The sequence below is a fragment of the Pseudophryne corroboree genome, chromosome 5, assembly GCF_028390025.1.
Source record: "Pseudophryne corroboree isolate aPseCor3 chromosome 5, aPseCor3.hap2, whole genome shotgun sequence".
Classification (NCBI taxonomy): Eukaryota; Metazoa; Chordata; class Amphibia; order Anura; family Myobatrachidae; genus Pseudophryne; species Pseudophryne corroboree.
This window is the reverse complement of record NC_086448.1, coordinates 794,385,620-794,405,728: the sequence shown is the minus strand read 5'-3', so window position 1 is coordinate 794,405,728 and position 20,109 is coordinate 794,385,620. Positions and strand designations below refer to the sequence as shown.

At 47.9% G+C, this 20,109-nt stretch overlaps 1 protein-coding gene across 1 annotated transcript in view; it reads left to right on the top strand.

The window, feature by feature from the left end:
* LOC134928550 (scinderin-like) overlaps positions 1 to 3,800 on the top strand; it is a 160,547-nt gene extending 156,747 nt beyond the window's left edge. The window contains exon 16 of the mRNA XM_063924426.1: positions 2,899 to 3,800. Within this exon, the coding sequence (XP_063780496.1) occupies positions 2,899 to 3,032 (134 nt within the window). The 3' untranslated portion in view covers positions 3,033 to 3,800. The remainder of the gene's footprint in view (positions 1 to 2,898) is intronic.
* Positions 3,801 to 20,109: the final 16,309 nt, after the last annotated feature.

Here is a 20,109-nt window from a genome sequence, read left to right as displayed (position 1 = left end):
AGGGTTAAGCTCTAGAGGGAGGGTAAGGATTAGGTTGCTGGATGGGAGGGTTAAGATTAGGCTACGCAAGGGGCGGGTGAGGTTAAGCACTAGGGGGAAGATTAGGATTAGGCTGCGGTTTGGGAGGTTTGGAGTTAAACACTAGGGGAGGGTTAGGAGTTACGCTGCTGAAGGGGAAAGTTAGGGTTAGACACTAGGGGAGGGTTAGGATTAAGCTGTGGGAGGGGAGGTTTAGTGTTAGGCACTAGTGGGAGGGTTGGGACTAGGTTGCGGAAGGGGAGTGTTAAACTGTAGAGGGAGGGTAAGAATTAGGTTGCTGGATGGGAGGGTTAGGTTTAGGCTACGTGAGGGGTGGTTAAGGTTAAGCGCTAGGGGAAGATTAGGATTAGGCTGCGGTTTGGGAGGTTTGGAGTTAGACACTAGGGGAGGGTTAGGAGTTACGCTGCTGAAGGGGAAAGTTAGGGTTAGACACTAGGGGAGGGTTAGGAGTTACGCTGCTGAAGGGGAAAGTTAGAGTTAGACACTAGGGGAGGGTTAGGAGTTACGCTGCTGAAGGGGAAAGTTAGGGTTAGACACTAGGGGAGGGTTAGGATTAGCCTGATGGATGGAAGGGTTAGGATTAGGCTGTGGGATGGAAGGTTTAGGGTTAGATACTAGGGGAAGATTAGGGTTAGGCTGCTCTAGGGGAGGGTTAGGCACTAGAGGGAGGGTTAGACTGCTGGATATGAGGGTCAGAGTTAGGCACTAGGGGAGGGTTTGAGTAAGGCTGCCCTACAGAAGGCATTAGGGTAAGACTGTGGGATAAGAGGGTTAGGGTTAGGCACTAGGGAGATGTTTAGGGTTAGAATGACAGGATGACAGCCAGAAGTCACTTGGGGTCATTCAGTGTGACTGGAGTTGTTATCACTGCTTCTTCCTTGGAAGCAGCAGTGATAGCTCTGTATGGTGATGCAGCAGGAGGCACATATTACTACTGCAGTAGTGATCCGAGCCACATTCTAGGACGCAGCATCGGATCTCTCTACCACCATTGGATGGCTTGCGGTGCGGCACAAGCCACCCGTTGCAGAGGCTAGGAAATCTACGTCCCACAACAGAGATCCCTGGCCTCTGCCCTACCACAGATGGAGGCTGGTGCCGCCCCTTCCCACGCCCCCCCAGCTGCAGCAGACTGTCATCACTGACAGTTTGCTGCTGCTCTGCGTCCTATGTCGCGGGACCTGTTCAAGTCCAGCGCGTGCGCAAAAAACCCAAAGTCAGTGCTTTGCAACAATGGGCACTGGTCCGAACTGAATTAGGCCCAATATCTCCTGACCACCGGACCCAGAAGACACCGCTGGAGCACACTGTTTTATTGACATTCTAATCGTGCCGACAATTCATCAGCTTTTGCAGCTGCCGAGTACCTCCCTACCTGCCCTGCCGCATCCCGGGTTGCAGTGGCCATGTGTGACGTCACGCAGCCGCCGCAGCCTGCCCCGGCAACAGTCAGGACACGCCTGCGTTATCCGGACCGCACCCCACCAACGGCGTTCTAATGCCATTGGCACGCCCCCTCCTGCCCCGCGGCTACCTCTGCCTGCGCGTGCGCACTCCCCATGGGGCTTCAGACCGCAATCTTTGCCACTGCAGCGATCCAGTCTTAATGACCCCCCAAGATTCAGGAGGTCACTGATCGTGAGAGCTTACAATCTAGAGCGGAGAGAACTTTATTTCACAATTAAATGATTTGTCCTGAAAGAATATTCAGTATATGATTAATATAGTAAGAGTATGAATAAAACTCAAATATAAAGTTTATTGTGTTTATAATTTAAAGGAGAGATGACAAAACTAAGCCTAATTCAGACCCGATTGCTGCAACGGCAGTGATCGCATCCTGAAGCCCTTTTGGTTGTGCGCACGCATAGCGGCCACACTGCACGTGCGCACCTAGTGAGATGCGAAAGCTACCAGCTGCCTTCATGGGTGGTATAATCAAAATATAATATATATACATTTATGATGTGAAATAATAACTCTGAGAGGGGATTTAATTCAGCGCAACACACATGGAGCGTCACCGGAACGGGAGAGAGCAGCCAGGTCGGCTCAGCAGGCGGGCAGGGGAGGCCATGACGTAAAGGAGGGGGTGGACTGGAGGCGGGACGGGGGCGGAGCAAGGGTGGGATGGGGGCGGAGCAAGGGTGGGACAGGGCGGGGTCACGGTGATGCCTCCTTTAAGCCACGCCCCCGCTCTGTAATGCTGCGATCACCGGCATTACACTGCAGGGGGCGTGGCTATGATGACGCGATTCAGCAAGAATCGCGTCATCGACTGCCCGGACCGCCCACTTTACACACTAAGTGGGCGGACGGGCAGGGGGGACCTCGCAAATCGGGAGACTTGCCTGCTCTTCCGGGGAGCCGGGAGGGTCACCCGATTTTCTGGAGCCTCCCGGCCATTCCGGGAGAGTAGGCAAGTATGATTAAGGAGTCTATTCATGAAGCAGTGAAAAGTGTGGAGAAGTGAGCCAGTGGAGAAGTTGCCCATGGCAACCAATCAGCATTGAAGTAACATTTATAATTTGCATACTATACAATTGTACGGAGCAGCTGATTGGTTGCCATGAGCAACTTCTCCACAGGCTCACTTCTCTACTCTTTTCACTGCTTCATGAATAGACCCCTAAAGCCTGGAGAAATGATAAAGCAGTGATAAGTGCAAGGTGATAACGCACCAGCCAATCAGCTCCGATATGTAAATTGACAGTTAAGAGCTGATTGGCTGGTGCGTAATCACCTTGCATTTATCACTGCTTTATCACTTCTCCAGGCTTAATACATCTGCCTCTATAATATAACTTATTAACGTCCTCACTCCTAAGGTGGATATGTAATGTCATTCTGTCCTTTCAGCTAAACAGTACATAGAGACAGATCCATCCGGCAGAGATAAAAGAATCCCTATTGTCACAGTAAAACAGGGACACGAGCCCCTGACTTTCACTGGTTGGTTCCTGGGCTGGGATGCCAGCAGATGGGAGCACTGAGAGGACGCACAGAACCCACAGGCATGAAGAAACCCCACTCAAGTCATATTGTTATTTTTGTAGCTTGTCTTTTATTTTATAATATTAGAATTTAAGTTGTGTAACTGTTTTCCCTAATGCGAGAAGCTGCACTGAGACGTACGGCGTGCTGGGGAAAGCCAACGGAGATTGCCAGAGGGTAGCGACTGTATGTACAATATTTCAATATCGCAAAGCTCAAGGGCTACCTACCTAAGGGAAAACAGAGAATATGCTTTGTAACATGTCTGCATTGTCAAATGAAAATACTTGTGCCAACATTGCCACTTGCATGGTGCCCAGTATTCCTTGCTTATATTTTGATGCTGTTGTGATTTCTAGCTGTGACCTACGTTGTAGCCCATGACCTCTACACACAATGGAGGTCGCCATGTTTTGAGTTAAGCAATATGCTGTGCCTCGTGCCTCAGCAATGTTAATGCCTCCTAGTTTATTAATACATGACCTACAGGTTTGGGCCACATAAATGCCGCCTTCACTGTGTGTACTGCAGGTGACTGGTTCACTTTATTGTCGCTTCCATTCAAAGCGGGATTTTTTTTATATTGTCTTATCCGTTAGTCAAAATGATACATTCCTTTTATATATATATATATATATATATATATATATATATCTCAAATGATGCTACAAATTGTAATTCTCATTTGAAACAACATTTAAAAGACAATGTTAACGTTGACCAGTGATATATGACTTTTCAGAAATAAAATTTAATTATTGAAAATATGCCGCTTTAAAAAAAAAGTTTCATCTTTCAATTTCTCTTATTATTGTATCACAGTGAAGCCCATAACTGAGACTGTCGAGGGTAAATAACATACATGTTACATTTTGTGGGACTTTAAAGGGGTTGGGTATGATATACCGACGGTCGGTATGGCAGCCATCAGTAAACCGACACCGGCATCCCAGCCGTCAGTATGCTGGCAGGGTGATGAGCGCAAAGAGTCCTCTTGCAGGCTCGGTGGCTCGCCACAGGTTCTTTTTCCACTCTATGATTGTCGTGGACAACCACGAGTGGGAATAGCCCCTGTTAGCCGGGAATCCGGCTGTCGGCATTGTCAGCGGTCGGGATTCCAGTGTCGGTATCGTGACTGTCGGCAATGTAACTACATCCCCTTTAAAGGACATTTATATCTTTAGGATGAAATGTAATAGGCCCATCATTTTGGGGCTTGACAACATTGCTTGGAAGGGGCAGGGATGCAGAGAACCACACTGGGCCTTGGTAATATAATGGGGCATGGCCAACATAGGGGGAGTGTCTACACCACAGAAAAAATAATAATAATAAATTATTAATTGCAGGCCTGCTCTCTCCACAGGGGGGCGCTATTTATTCAAGGGGAGTACAGGCAGGGTGCGGGGGACGGCACCAGCTTCCTGCCTTGCCTGCTCGGAAACGGGTCCCTCCTTCTCGGATGACGGCGGCACCATCTTCCCAGTGACATCTGGGAAGATGGAGCATGTGCACTAGAGAGCAAAGACTGGCACAGTGAGGCGTATCCGGGCCCTGGGTGATTAGTACACCCCCCCCTCACCCTATCAGCACCACTTGGGCAGACTGGTGCCACATCCTTCAAGGATAGTCTGAAACACTAGTTTTCCCCCAGGCCTTCCACTTTGACTCGCTGGCCAGACCAGCTCCTTTAGTGCAAGAGGTTTCAGTTGATGTGCTGACCGAGAATAGTACTTTAATTTTTTTCTTCAGGGAAGTGGATTTTAGATTGTATACGTCAGAGCAGATAGGGCTTTTTTTTTAGTAATGTCGCTGAGTAATTTTTTTTTTCATAATTAGGCACTATATAGCAGGGATGGGGAACCTTCGGCCCTCCAGCTGTTGTTGAACTACACATACCAGCATGACTTGCTACAGTTTTGCTATTTGGCTATGCAAAAACTGTTGCAGGGCATTCTGGGATGTGTAGTTCAACAACAGCTGGAGGGCCGAAGGGTCCCCATTCCTGCTATATAGGAAAAAGCAGGCAAATTTTGCACAATAAATTGAACACACAAATACCTCAAAATATATAGGAGAGGGGTAAAATGAGCCAGTCAGTAAATTGACCCAATCCCCTGTATCTAGGCAACTGTACACTTTTGTTATCATGTGACCATAAATTCAGGAAGCACCCGTCTTTTCTATCTGTCTGTGATGGAGAGAAGCATGTGGTAAAGTGGTAAGTTTATTTCCCAAGAAACAGTTTTTTGCTTGTCAAAGCAAATTTATACAGGTCTAAAAATATATATCACACTTGGTGATCTGCCAATGTATAAAACCATGAGAATCAGTAAACTACAGACTAGCTTGAATTACTAAGCTAGGCAGTATTTTCCAAAATGGTGGCTGCGGGGTAAATGGAGCCAGTTTGAAACGGAGGACATGAAAGAAAGTGCAAGATTTCCCAGAAGAAATCATGGCAGCACTAGAAAAGAGAAACATTTGGCATTGTTCTCACTAGTGATGAGCGGGTTCAGTTCCTCGGAAACCGAACCCCCCCGAACTTCACCCATTTTACACGGGTCCGAGGCATACTCGGATTCTCCCGTATGGCTCGGTTAACCCGAGCGCGCCCGAACGTCATCATGCCGCTGTCGGATTCTCGCGAGATTCGGATTCTATATAAGGAGCCGCGCGTCGCCGCCATTTTCACTCGTGCAGTGGAAATGTTAGGGAGAGGACGTGGCTGGCGTCCTCTCCGTTTATTAATGTTGCTGCAAATATTTGTGCTTATTGCTTAATTGTGGGGACTGGGGAGCAGCTGTATTATATAGAAGGAGTACAGTGCAGAGTTTTGCTGATCAGTGACCACCAGTTTTATCCGTTCTCTGCCTGAAAAACGCTCCATATCTGTGCTCAGTGTGCTGCATATGTCTGTGCTCACACTGCTTTATTGTGGGGACTGGGGACCAGCAGTATTATATAGGAGGAGTACAGTGCAGAGTTTTGCTGACCAGTGACCACCAGTATTATACGTTGTCTGCCTGAAAAATGCTCCATATCTGTGCTCAGTGTGCTGCATATATCTGTGCTCACACTGCTTTATTGTGGGGACTGGGGACCAGCAGTATTATATAGGAGGAGTACAGTGCAGAGTTTTGCTGACAGTGACCACCAGTATATATAGCAGTACGGTACGGAAGGCCACTGCTCTACCTACCTCTGTGTCGTCAAGTATACTATCCATCTAGATTCTATACCTGTGGTGCATTTTAGTTTTGCAGTTTGCTGACAGTGACCACCAGTATATATAGCAGTACGGTACGGAAGGCCACTGCTCTACCTACCTCTGTGTCGTCAAGTATACTATCCATCTAGATTCTATACCTGTGGTGCATTTTAGTTTTGCAGTTTGCTGACAGTGACCACCAGTATATATAGCAGTACGGTACGGAAGGCCACTGCTCTACCTACCTCTGTGTCGTCAAGTATACTATCCATCTAGATTCTATACCTGTGGTGCATTTTAGTTTTGCAGTTTGCTGACAGTGACCACCAGTATATATAGCAGTACGGTACGGAAGGCCACTGCTCTACCTACCTCTGTGTCGTCAAGTATACTATCCATCTAGATTCTATACCTGTGGTGCATTTTAGTTTTGCAGTTTGCTGACAGTGACCACCAGTATATAGCAGTACGGTACGGAAGGCCACTGCTCTACCTACCTCTGTGTCGTCAAGTATACTATCCATCTAGATTCTATACCTGTGGTGCATTTTAGTTTTGCAGTTTGCTGACAGTGACCACCAGTATATATAGCAGTACGGTACGGAAGGCCACTGCTCTACCTACCTCTGTGTCGTCAAGTATACTATCCATCTAGATTCTATACCTGTGGTGCATTTTAGTTTTGCAGTTTGCTGACAGTGACCACCAGTATATATAGCAGTACGGTACGGAAGGCCACTGCTCTACCTACCTCTGTGTCGTCAAGTATACTATCCATCCATACCTGTGGTGCATTTCAGTTGTGCGCAGTATATATAGTAGTAGGCCATTGCTATTGATACTGGCATATAATTCCACACATTAAAAAATGGAGAACAAAAATGTGGAGGTTAAAATAGGGAAAGATCAAGATCCACTTCCACCTCGTGCTGAAGCTGCTGCCACTAGTCATGGCCGAGACCATGAAATGCCATCAACGTCGTCTGCCAAGGCCGATGCCCAATGTCATAGTAGAGAGCATGTAAAATCCAAAAAGCAAAAGTTCAGTTAAATTACCCAAAAATCAAAATTAAAAGCGTCTGATGAGAAGCGTAAACTTGCTAATATGCCATTTACGACACGGAGTGGCAAGGAACGGCTGAGGCATTGGCCTATGTTCATGGCTAGTGGTTCAGATTCACATGAGGATGGAAGCACTCATCCTCTCGCTAGAAAACTGCAGTGCCACTCCTAGATAGGCCAGGTGTTTGTGTCGGCCACTTGGGTCGCTTAGCTTAGTCACACAGCTACCTCATTGCACCTCTTTTTTTCTTTGCATCATGTGCTGTTTGGGGACTATTTTTTAAATCTGCCATCCTGTCTGACACTGCAGTGCCACTCCTAGATGGGCCAGGTGTTTGTGTCGGCCACTTGTGCTGCTTAGCTTAGTCACACAGCGATCTTGGTGCGCCTCTTTTTTTCTTTGCATCATGTGCTGTTTGAGGACAATTTTTTGAAGTGCCATCCTGCCTGACACTGCAGTGCCACTCCTAGATGGGCCCGGTGTTTGTGTCGGCCACTTGTGTCGCTTAGCTTAGTCACACAGCGACCGTGGTGCGCCTCTTTTTTTCTTTGCATCATGTGCTGTTTGGGGACTATTTTTTTGAAGTGCCATCCAGTCTGACACTGCAGTGCCACTCCTAGATGGGCCAGGTGTTTGTGTCGGCCACTTGTGTCCCTTAGCTTAGTCACACAGCGACCTTGGTGCGCCTCTTTTTTTCTTTGCATCATGTACTGTTTGGGGACTATTTTTTTGAAGTGCCATCCTGCCTGACACTGCAGTGCCACTCCTAGATGGGCCAGGTGTTTGTGTTAGCCACTTGTGTCGCTTAGCTTAGCCATCCAGCGACCTCGGTGCAAATTTTAGGACTAAAAATATTATTGTGAGGTGTGAGGTGTTCAGAATAGACTGAAGAAAATGAGTGTAAATTATGGTTATTGAGGTTAATAATACTATGGGATCAAAATGACCCCCAAATTCTATGATTTAAGCTGTTTTTTGAGGGTTTTTTGTAAAAAAAAACACCCGAATCCAAAACACACCCGAATCCGACAAAAAATTTTCAGGGAGGTTTTGGCAATACACGTCTGAATCCAAAACCAAAACACAAAACCCGAAAAATTTCCGGTGCACATCTCTAGCTCACAGACTGATTTGCTGGAGGAGCTACCTCAACCTCAGAAGGCTGGAGGAACGGTAAGGAGGGATCAACACTTTCCCTGCAGCGTTGATGGGTGGAATGTTGAATAGTCGTTGACATGCCGAACAGGTAATGGTCGAGATGCATCATCGCTTGGAAAGTGATAAAATGGAGAGTGAAAAAGCACCAGCCAATCAGCTCCTAACTGCCATTTCTGTAACGTCCTAGAGGATGCTGGGGACTCCATAAGGACCATGGGGAATAGACGGGCTCCGCAGGAGATAGGGCTTTGGATTCTGGGTGTGCTCTGGCTCCTCCCTCTATGTCCCTCCTCCAGACCTCAGTTTTACACTGTGCCCAGAGGAAGATGGGCGCACTGCAGGGAGCTCTCCTGAGATCTTTGCATTAGAAAGCATTTTTGTTTGGATTTTTCTATTTTTACAGGGAGCACTGCTGGCAACAGGCTCCCTGCATCGAGGGACTGGGGAGAGAGGAGCAGAGCTACTTAAATGATAGGATCTGCTTCCTCGGCTACTGGACACCATTAGCTCCAGAGGGGGTGAACACAGGTTCGTCCTGGGCGTCCACCGCCGGAGCCACGCCGCCGTTCTCCTCACAGAGCCAGAAGAACAGAAGCAAGAAGACGTCTCAGGCGGCAGAAGCTTTCAGCGGCTTCACTGAGGTAACGCACAGCACCGCAGCTGTGCGTCATTGCTCCACACACCTCACACACTCCGGTCACTGTATGGGTGCAGGGCGCAGGGTGGGCGCCCTGGGCAGCAATAATAACACCTCAAAACATGGCAAAAAGATATATACATGTACAGCTGGGCACTGTACATATATATAAAAGAGCCCCCGCCATTTTTACACAAATTTGAGCGGGACCGAAGCCCGCCGCCAAGGGGGCGGGGCTTCTCCTTCAGCACTCACCAGCGCCATTTTTCTCTCCACAGAACGCTGAGAGGAAGCTCCCCGGACTCTCCCCTGCTTACACACGGTGAAGGGGTGTTTAAAAGAGAGGGGGGGGGGGGGGGGCACATAATTGGCAGATAAGATATTATACAGCGCTGCTGGGGGAAAACATTTTGTGTTGGTCTCCAGGGTCATTGCGCTGGGGTGTGTGCTGGCATACTCTCTCTCTGTCTCTCCAAAGGGCCTTAAAGGGGATACTGACTTCAGAAAGGAGTTTCCCTGTGTGTGTAAAGTGTGTCGGTACGTGTGTTTCGACATGTTTGACGAGGAAGGCTCGCTTAATGTGGAGGGGGAGTGTTTGAATGTCAGGTCGCCGTTGGCAACGCCGACCCCGGACTGGGTGGATATGCTGAATGTCTTAAATGCAAATGTGAACCTCCTGCATAAAAGGTTAGACAAGGCTGAGGCTAGGGATCAGTCAGGTAGCCAGACCGTGCCTGTCCCTGTGGCGCCAGGACCTTCAGGGTCTCAAAAGCGCCCCATATCCCAGGTCGCTGACACAGATACCGACACAGATACTGACTCTAGTGTCGACTATGAGGATGCAAAATTACAGCCGAAGGTGGCAAAAGGTATTCGATACATGATTATTGCCATAAAAGAGGTTTTGCATATCACTGAGGAACCCCCTGTCCCTGACACGAGGGTTCACATGTATAAAGGGAAAAAGCCTGAGGTCAGGTTTTCGTCCTCATTTGAGCTAAGCGAATTGTGCGAAAAGGCTTGGGAGTCTCCGGATAGGAGACTACATGTTCCCAAAAGGATTCTTATGGCGTATCCTTTTCCACAGAAGGATAGGATACGATGGGAATCTTCGCCTAAAGTAGACTTCTCCGGATACTGCTTCCCTCAAGGATCCTGCTGATCGCAAGCAGGAAATTACCATGAAGCACATTTACACACATTCAGTAACTATCGTTGTAGTGCTGTCGTGGCATGGGCAGACTCCTTATCTACGGAGATTGACACCTTAGATAGGGATACCATTCTAATGACCATTGAGCATATCAGAGATGCTGCCTTGTATATGAGGGATGCTCAGAGAGACATTTGTTTACTAAGCTCCAGAATAAACGCTATGTCTATTTCTGCTAGGCGACTCTTGTGGACCCGACAGTGGACGGGAGACGCCGACTCAAAGCGGCATATGGAGTCATTGCCTTACAAGGGGGAGGAGTTGTTTGGAGAAGGCCTCTCGGAACTTGGCCCTCATTCCGAGTTGTTCGCTCGCAAGCTGCTTTTTGCAGCATTGCACACGCTAAGCCGCCGCCTACTGGGAGTGTATCTTAGCTTAGCAAAATTGCAAACGAAAGATTCTCTAAATTGCGATTAGAAATTTCTTTGCAGTTTCTGAGTAGCTCGAGACTTTTCCCAGAAACGGCAGCGTTTTTTCACACACTCCCATAAAACGGCCAGTTTCCGCCCAGAAACACCCACTTCCTGTCAATCACACTCCGATCACCAGAACGAAGAAAAAACCTCGTAATGCCATGAGTAAAATACCAAACTTCTTAGCAAATTTACTTGGCGCAGTCGCAGTGCGAACATTGCGCATGCGCAATTAGCGGAAAATCGCTCGATGCAAAGAAAATTACCGAGCGAACAGCTCGGAATGAGGGCCATTGTCTCTACTGCTACGGCCGGTAAATAGAATTTTTTACCTTATGTTCCCCCGCAGCATGCTAAGAAGGTACCGCATTATCAAATGCAGTCCTTTCGATCCAATAAAAGCAAGAAGGTACGAGGATCGTCCTTTGTTGCCAGAGGTAAAGGCAAGGGAAAAAAGCTGCACTCGGCTAGTTCCCAAGAGCAGAAGTCCTCCCCTACTTCCGCAAAGTCCACCGCATGACGCTGGGGCTTTCCCTGGGGGGGTCAGATCAAGTGGGGGCACGTCTTTGTCTTTTTCAGCCACGTCTGGGTTCTCTCACATGTGGATCCCTGGGCAATAGAGATTGTTTCCCAGGGATACAGACTGGAATTCGAAGACATGCCTCCTCGCCGGTTTTTCAAATCGGCTCTGCCGGCTTCCCCGTCGTAGAGGGAGCTGGTGTTAGCTGCAATTCACAAATTGTACATTCAACAGGTGATAGTCGAAGTTCCTCATCTCCAGCAAGGAGAGGGTTATTATTCATTATTATTCATCCCTGTTTGTGGTACCGAAACCGGACGGTTCGGTCAGACCCATTTTAAATCTGAAATCCCTGAACCTGTACTTGAAGAGGTTCAAGTTCAAAATGGAATCGCTCAGAGCGGTCATCGCCAGCCTGGAGGGAAGGGATTGGATGGTGTCCCTGGACATAAAGGATGCGTACCTTCATGTTCCGATTTTCCCTCCTAACCAGGCGTTCCTGAGATTTGCAGTACAGGACTGTCACTACCAATTTCAGACGTTGCCGTTTGGTCTTTCCACGGCCCCGAAAATTTTTACCAAGGTAATGGCGGAAATGATGGTACTCCTGCGCAGGCAGGGCGTCACAATTATCCCGTACTTGGACGATCTCCTCATAAAGGCGAGATCTCGGGAGAAGTTGCTGGACAGCGTGTCTCTGTCCGTGAAGACGTTGCAGAGGCACGACTGGATTCTCAATTTACCGAAATCCCAGCTAGTCCCTGCAACGCGTCTAACCTTTTTGGGACTGATTCTAGACACAGACCAAAAAGAGTTTTTCTTCCAGTGGAGAAGGCTCAGGAGCTCGTAGCTCTGGTCAGGAACCTATTGAAGCCAAAAAAGGTTTCAGTGCATCATTGCACAAGGGTTCTGGGGAAGATGGTGGCTTCATGCGGGGCCATCCCCTTCGGCAGGTTCCATGCAAGGACCTTTCAATGGGACCTATTGGACAAATGGTCCGGGTCCCATCTACACATGCAAAAACGGATCACCCTGTCTCCCAGGGCCAGGGTGTCTCTCCTGTGGTGGCTGCGCAGTGCTCACCTCCTGGAGGGTCGCAGGTTCGGAATTCAGGACTGGGTCCTGGGGACCACGGACGCGAGCCTCCGAGGTTGGGGAGCTGTTGCACTAGGAAGAAAATTCCAGGGTCTCTGGTCAAGCCTAGAGACTGGTCTCCACATCAATGTCCTGGAGTTGAGGGCCATATACAACGCCCTACGCCAAGCGGAGGAATGGCTTCGGAACAAACCGGTTCTGATTCAGTCAGACAATGTCACGGCAGTGGCTCATGTAAACCGCCAAGGCGGCACAAGGAGCAGAGTGGCCATGGCAGAGGCGACCAGGATTCTACGCTGGGCAGAAGGCCATGTAAGCGCACTATCAGCAGTGTTCATCCCGGGGGTGGACAACTGGGAGGCGGACTTTCTCAGCAGGCACGACATGCATCCGGGAGAGTGGGGACTTCATCAAGAAGTCTTCACACAGATCACGGATCGGTGGGGACTGCCTCAGATAGACATGATGGCGTCCCGCCTCAACAATAAAAAGGGTCAGAACAATCCTCATTGTTCCAGATTGGCCAAGGAGGACTTGGTATCCGGATCTGCAAGAGTTGCTCACAGAAGATCCGTGGCCTCTTCCTCTAAGGCAGTACCTGCTGCAGCAGGGGCCCTGTCTGTTCCAAGACTTACCGCGGCTGCGTTTGACGGCATGGCGGTTGAACGCCGGATCCTAGCGGAAAAAGGGATTCTGGAGGAGGTCATTCCTACCCTGATCAAGGCTAGGAAGGAAGTGACGTCGAAACATTATCACCGTATATGGCGAAAATATGTTTCTTGGTGTGAGGCCAGAACTGCTCCTATGGAGGAGTTCCAGTTGGGCCGTCTGCTTCACTTCCTTCAAACGGGAGTGAATTTGGGCCTAAAATTAGGGTCCATAAAGGTTCAAATTTCAGCCTTATCCATTTTCTTTCAAAGAGAATTGGCTTCTCTTCCTGAAGTACAGACTTTTGTGAAGGGCGTGCTCCATATTCAGCCTCCCTTTGTACCTCCGGTGGCGCCTTGGGACCTTAACGTGGTATTAAGTTTCCTCAAGTCACCTTGGTTTGAACCACTCAAAACAGTAGAGTTGAAATACCTCACTTGGAAAGTGGTCATGTTGTTGGCCTTAGCTTCTGCAAGGCGGGTTTCGGAATTGGCGGCTTTATCATATAAAAGCCCATACCTGATTTTTCACGTGGATAGGGCAGAGTTGAGGACTCGTCCTCAATTTCTGCCCAAGGTGGTCTCATCTTTTCATATGAACCAACCTATTGTCGTGCCTGTGGCTACACGGGACTTGGAGGATTCCGAGTCCCTGGATGTGGTCAGGGCTTTGAAGATTTATGTGACCAGAACGGCTAGGATCAGGAAGACCGAAGCTCTGTTTGTTCTGTATGCGGCCAACAAGGTTGGGGCTCCTGCTTCAAAGCAGACTATTGCTCGCTGGATGTGTAACACGATTCAGCAGGCGCATTCTTCGGCAGGATTGCCATTGCCTAAATCGGTTAAGGCCCATTTCACTAGGAAGGTGGGCTCTTCTTGGGCGGCTGCCCGAGGGGTCTCGGCACTACAACTGGGCCGAGCTGCTACTTGGTCGGGGTCAAACACCTTTGCAAAGTTCCATAAGTTTGATACCCTGGCTGAGGAGGACCTCCTGTTTGCTCAATCGGTGCTGCAGAGTCATCCGCACTCTCCCGCCCGTTTGGGAGCTTTGGTATAATCCCCATGGTCCTTACGGAGTCCCCAGCATCCTCTAGGACGTTAGAGAAAATAAGATTTTACTTACCGGTAAATCTATTTCTCGTAGTCCGTAGAGGATGCTGGGCGCCCGTCCCAAGTGCGGACTTCTTCTGCAAGACTTGTATATAGTTATTGCTTACATAAGGGTTATGTTATAGTTGATCGGGTTTGAACCGAGGCTATGTTGTTGTTCATACTGTTAACTGGGTAAGTTTATCATAAGTTATTCGGTGTGATTGGTGTGGCTGGTATGAATCTTGCCCTTAGATTTACAAAAATCCTTTCCTCGTACTGTTCATTTCCTCTGGGCACAGTTTCTCTAACTGAGGTCTGGAGGAGGGACATAGAGGGAGGAGCCAGTGCACACCCAGAATCCAAAGCTTTCTTAAAGTGCCCTATCTCCTGCGGAGCCCGTCTATTCCCCATGGTCCTTACGGAGTCCCCAGCATCCTCTAGGACGTTAGAGAAATGGCAGTTAGGCGCTGATTGGCTGGTGCTTTTTCACTCTCCATTTTATCACTTTCCAAGCGATGATGCATCTTGCCCATTACCTGTTCGGCATGTCTATTCCCCATGGTCCTTACGGAGTCCCCAGCATCCTCTACGGACTACGAGAAATAGATTTACCGGTAAGTAAAATCTTATTTTTTCAAACACAGCATGTGACATGGCAGTTAGGAGCTGATTGGCTGGTGCTTTTTCACTCACCATTTTATCACTTTCCAAGCAATGATGCATCTAGCCCTGTGTATTATTTGGAAAAGTAAAATACATTAGTAAATATTTCTTTTAATTATGCTCATGTTTAAACTTGAAAGTCTATTGCTCAATTTACCCCCCAAGATGGCTCAATTAACCCACTGACTCAGATTAATTTGCCACCAATCTGGGGCAAATTGAGCCACAAGAGCACCTTTTATTGAGAAGTCATACAGCATTACAGCCCTTTGTCATAGGTGCATTCTTAGCATCTCAATTGACAGGCTACATCCTGAAATAAAGGTAGATGTTTTCGTTTTACTTTTGTCTAATTTTTCCTTGGCTAGGGGACAATTTAGTAAGTACTGTCTCATCTTACCCCACTGCCACCTATTGTTTTTGTGATCAGGTGGTGACATAGGATCCAACTGGACACTTGGAGGTAAATTTACTAATCAGTGGCTTGTCAAAGCTATTGCTAGGCGACGGTTCTGGACGCAGGGTTTAAAAGGGCAATAAATTAAAATGCAAAACCAGGAGTGTTTTGCATTTGTTAGAATTCCCCAGTTACCTTTCCTCTAGTCTATTCTACCATCTTAACACCCCTCTGTTCTATTTCCTCCAAATAACCACCCCACAACACCGTTCACATACTGAACACTTATATGTGTTCACACACATAACGACACGGTGGTGCCCCTTATTCACGTTACATCACAAAGAGTTTCTTTGGGCTGCACTCACTCTGTGGAATGCCCTCCCGTGCACACAAGACTCTCCTCTGGTCTCCAAACCTTCAAGTGTTCCCTGAAAACTCATTTCTTCAGACAAGCCTATTCAAATATGGAACCACCCACATAACCTTCAGAAGCTTTCCTATCTAATTACATCCTCTCTACAGTACACACGTCCTCACATTTTCTCTTTCTTCACTTTCCCATCCTCCTGACCCTTGGCCAACATTGCTGGGTGACCATATCCAATCAGGTGGACCATTATACAATAGGAAGCACGGGTTCGGTATGTTTTACTGCTGCACCTATCCTTGTGTATCAATGCCTATTTCCCTATAGATTGTAAGCTTGCGAGCAGGGCCTTCCTACCTCTATGTCTGTCTATTATTATCCAGCTTGTTCTTTCACTGTTTATAACTGTAAAGTGCATTGGAATATACTGCACTATATAAGAAACTGTTAATAAATAATGTCGTCGTCCCCCACCATCCCCTCTACCCCCTTCCCCAGTGACAGCACTTAGCCGCTGCCTCACTGGCAAACACTGACACTCTGCCACTGTCGGCTCCCGCCCTGCTTGCCCAACCACTCCTCGATCAACACTATGGAGGCTGGAAGGCTGAGCTTCGGACTGAGCTCCTTAGATTGCCGAGAAGGAGCCGGCTTCCAGGGGGACCACTAATAAAAGCATTGCAGCGGGCTCCCAGCAAGTAGACATTGTGGTGGAAACCGGTTCCATCCCTAGGGCGATCTACACTCCGTGCAGTTGTACCGGCCGTCCCCCCCTAGTTACGGCCCTGATCCCATCAATCTGATGCAGGAAGACTGCATGGTGCAAACCAGTATTAACTGACGTTCACTCATCCAACTTGCTTAGATTGCGATCTAATTTCTCCTTCTTCGAAACCCCTTTGTGAATCTTTACCTGAAGTAATTACAGAACTGCCGAGCAACAGAGCTTATTTAATGAAAATACAAACCAACAAAGAAACATAATTCATCTAATTTCTATGATAGTTGGTCATAAAGTAAAACATTATTTCATTAAGCGAGACGACTGTAAAGGTCACCTTCCTATGGGAATCATTTTTTTATTATTATTGTACACTAAAATAGAAGCAAAGGAAACTGATTAGCTGCTTCCTTGCATAATGCAATCAGCGTAAGATAGAGTATAACGCTTGTTTCTCCCTTGTGCAAACAACTTTCTCCAGGTTCTGGCTTTTGGCTGACGTCAGAAATGGTATAATTGAAGCAGTATCTGTTCAAATCTTTTCTGCGTTCTGTCGATGTTTAGACACAGGGCCCATTCCTGTCCCATCTATCATTCTCAGGGGGAGAGGCATCAAACCTTAGAGAGAAAGTGGAGAGAGACTAAAATGAGTTAGGAGCTGATTGGTTAGTACTTTAGTTCTCTCCACTTTATCTCTCTTTGTGGTTTGATGCATCTCCCCTTTTTTCTCAGACAAGAGAACAATATAACCTCGCAGAATGTCCCGGTTTCACATTTGTTTTGCTTTGTGTTTTCTCCTGCAGGAACAAAGTGGATTTTCTGTATGATCGCAACCCATTAGGGGAAATGGTTCTAAATTGCACACCCTCCAGTAATGAAAGGTGCTATGCTGCTGAGAATAAAGTAGTATACACAGACAAAGGGGGTGCAGATGCACTAAACGATCATTACAGTATAATAAAATATAATATGTCATAAGAGGTTGTTAGTATATCGTTGGCCAATGATATCGGCCTGCCCACCAATCGTCCAGGTCACCTCTTGTCGAGCAGGTCACTATGGGGCCAACATCTGGAACGCAGGGAATCCCGAAACATGATCCAGCAAAGGACCCCCCCCCCCCCTCCCAGGGCATCACACTAAATATAGTGATAGTAAAGTGATATAAAGTGTAGGTGTGTGAAGGTCCCTACTATGAGTTTAAAGGTAGAGAGTAGGTGAAAAAAATGTGCATACATAAATAATAGACAAACATGATATAAAAGTGACTGTGTATTTAAATGGTGATGCCCTGAGACAGGCCAGCCAGAACAGGCATGGGGGACCCTACGTCCAAATGCCAACCCCAAATTTACTGACACTAGGGGGTAAATTTGCTAAGAATCATATTTTCCCGTTTGAGGTCAAAGTTCAATCACAAATGACATCGAAAGTGTAAATATGCAACTTTTTGAATTGATTACGACTAATTTACTAAGCTGCCGTATTCTGCATTTTCGTTTTTTCCGATGTCGATGTCATTCGTTTTTTTAGGCAGTGTTTTACGTGAGTGACTTGTAAAACACTGCCGACTTTAATACAATGAATCTCGGCCGGATCTGAGAGATCCGTGCTGGGCTTCATTGTGCACCTTGTAAAAAAAAATAAAAAAATTTAAACTTAAAAAAAAAATTGCGTGGGGTCCCCCCTCCTAAGCCAACCAGCCTCGGGCTCTTTGAGCCGGCCCTGGTTGCAAAAATATGGGAAAAAAATTGACAGGGGTTCCCCCATATTTAAGCAACCAGCACCGGGCTCTGCGCCTGGTCCTGGTTCCAAAAATACGGGGGACAAAAAGCGTAGGGGTCCCCCGTATTTTTTAAACCAGCACCGGGCTCCACTAGCTGGACAGATAATGCCACAGCCGGGGGTCACTTTTATACAGCGCCCTGCGGCCGTGGCATTAAATACCCAACTAGTCACCCCTGGCCAGGGTACCCTGGAGGAGTGGGAACCCCTTCAATCAAGGGGTCCCCCCCTCCAGCCACCCAAGGGCCAGGGGTGAAGCCCGAGGCTGTCCCCCCCATCCAATGGGCTGCGGATGGGGGGCTGATAGCCTTTGTTGTAAGTTATGAATATTGTTTTTAGTAGCAGTACTACAAGTCCCAGCAAGCCTCCCCCGCAAGCTGGTACTTGGAGAACCACAAGTACCAGCATGCGGCGGAAAACCGGGCCCGCTGGTACCTGTAGTACTACTACTAAAAAAATACCCCAATAAAGACATAGCACACACACCTTGAAAGTATAACTTTAATGCATACATACACACCACCATATACACATACTTACCTTATGTTCACACGAGGGTCGATCCTCTTCTCCATGTAGAATCCATGGTGTACCTTTTGAAAAAATTCTACTCACCAAATCCAGTGTAGAGGGCTCCTCGGGTAATCCATTTGTAATCCACGTACTTGTAAAAATAAAAAAACGGACACCCGACCACGAACTGAAAGGGGCCCCATGTTTTCACATGGGTCCCCTTTCCCCGAATGCCAGGAACCCCCTCTGACTTAAGTCCAAGAGGGTTCCATCAGCCAATCAGGGAGCGCCACGTTGTGGCACCCTCCTGATCGGCTGTGTGCTCCTGTACTGTCTGACAGGCGGCACACGGCAGTGTTACAATGTAGCGCCTATGCGCTCCATTGTAACCAATGGTGGGAACTTTGTGGTCAGCGGGTGACCGAAAGTAACCTCACCGCTGACCACAAAGTTCCCACCATTGGTTATAATGGAGCGCATAGGCGCTACATTGTATCACTGCCGTGTGCTGCCTGTCATACACTACAGGAGCACACAGCCAATCAGGAGGGTGCTACAACGTGGCGCTCCCTGATTGGCTGAAGAAACCCACTTAGACATCAGTCAGAGTGGGTTTCTGGCATTCGGGGAAAGGGGGCCCATGTGAAAACATGGGTCTCCTTTCAGTTCGTGGTCGGGTGTCCCGTTTTTTTATTTTTTCAAGTACGTGGATTACAAAAGGATTTACCGAGGAGCCGAAAACACTGGATTATGTGAGTATAATTTTTTCTACAGGTACACCATGGATTCTACATGGAGAAGAGGACCGACCCTCGTGTGAACATAAGGTAAGTATGTGTATATGGAGGTGTGGATGGATGTATTAAAGTTATACTTTCAAGGTGTGTGTGTAATGTCTTTTTTGGGGTATTTTTTTAGTAGTAGTACTACAGGTACCAGCGGGCCCATTTTTCCGCCGCATGCTGGTACTTGTGGTTCTCCAAGTACCAGCTTGCGGGGGAGGCTTGCTGGGCCTTGTAGTACTGCTACTAAAAACAATATCAATCACTTTTCAACAAAGGCTATCAGCCCCCCATCCGCAGCCCATTGGATGGGGGGGACAGCCTCGGGCTTCACCCCTGGCCCTTGGGTGGCTGGAGGGGGGGGACCCCTTGATTGAAGGGGTTCCCACTCCTCCAGGGTACCCCGGCCAGGGGTGACTAGTTGGGTATTTAATGCCACGGCCGCAGGGCGCTGTATAAAAGTGACCCCCGGCTGTGGCATTATCTGTCCAGCTAGTGGAGCCCGGTGCTGGTTTCAAAAATACGTGGGACCCCTACGCTTTTTGTCCCCCGTATTTTTGGAACCAGGACCAGGCGCAGAGCCCGGTGCTGGTTGTTTAAATATGGGGGAACCCCTGTCAATTTTTTCCCCATATTTTTGCAACCAGGACCGGCTCAAAGAGCCCGAGGCTAGTTTGGCTTAGGAGGGGGGACCCCATGCAATTTTTTTTCAAAAAAATAACACTTTCCCATCCCCTTCCCACTGATAAACATGCACGGATCTCATGGATCCCTGCATGCCTATCCAAACACGGGA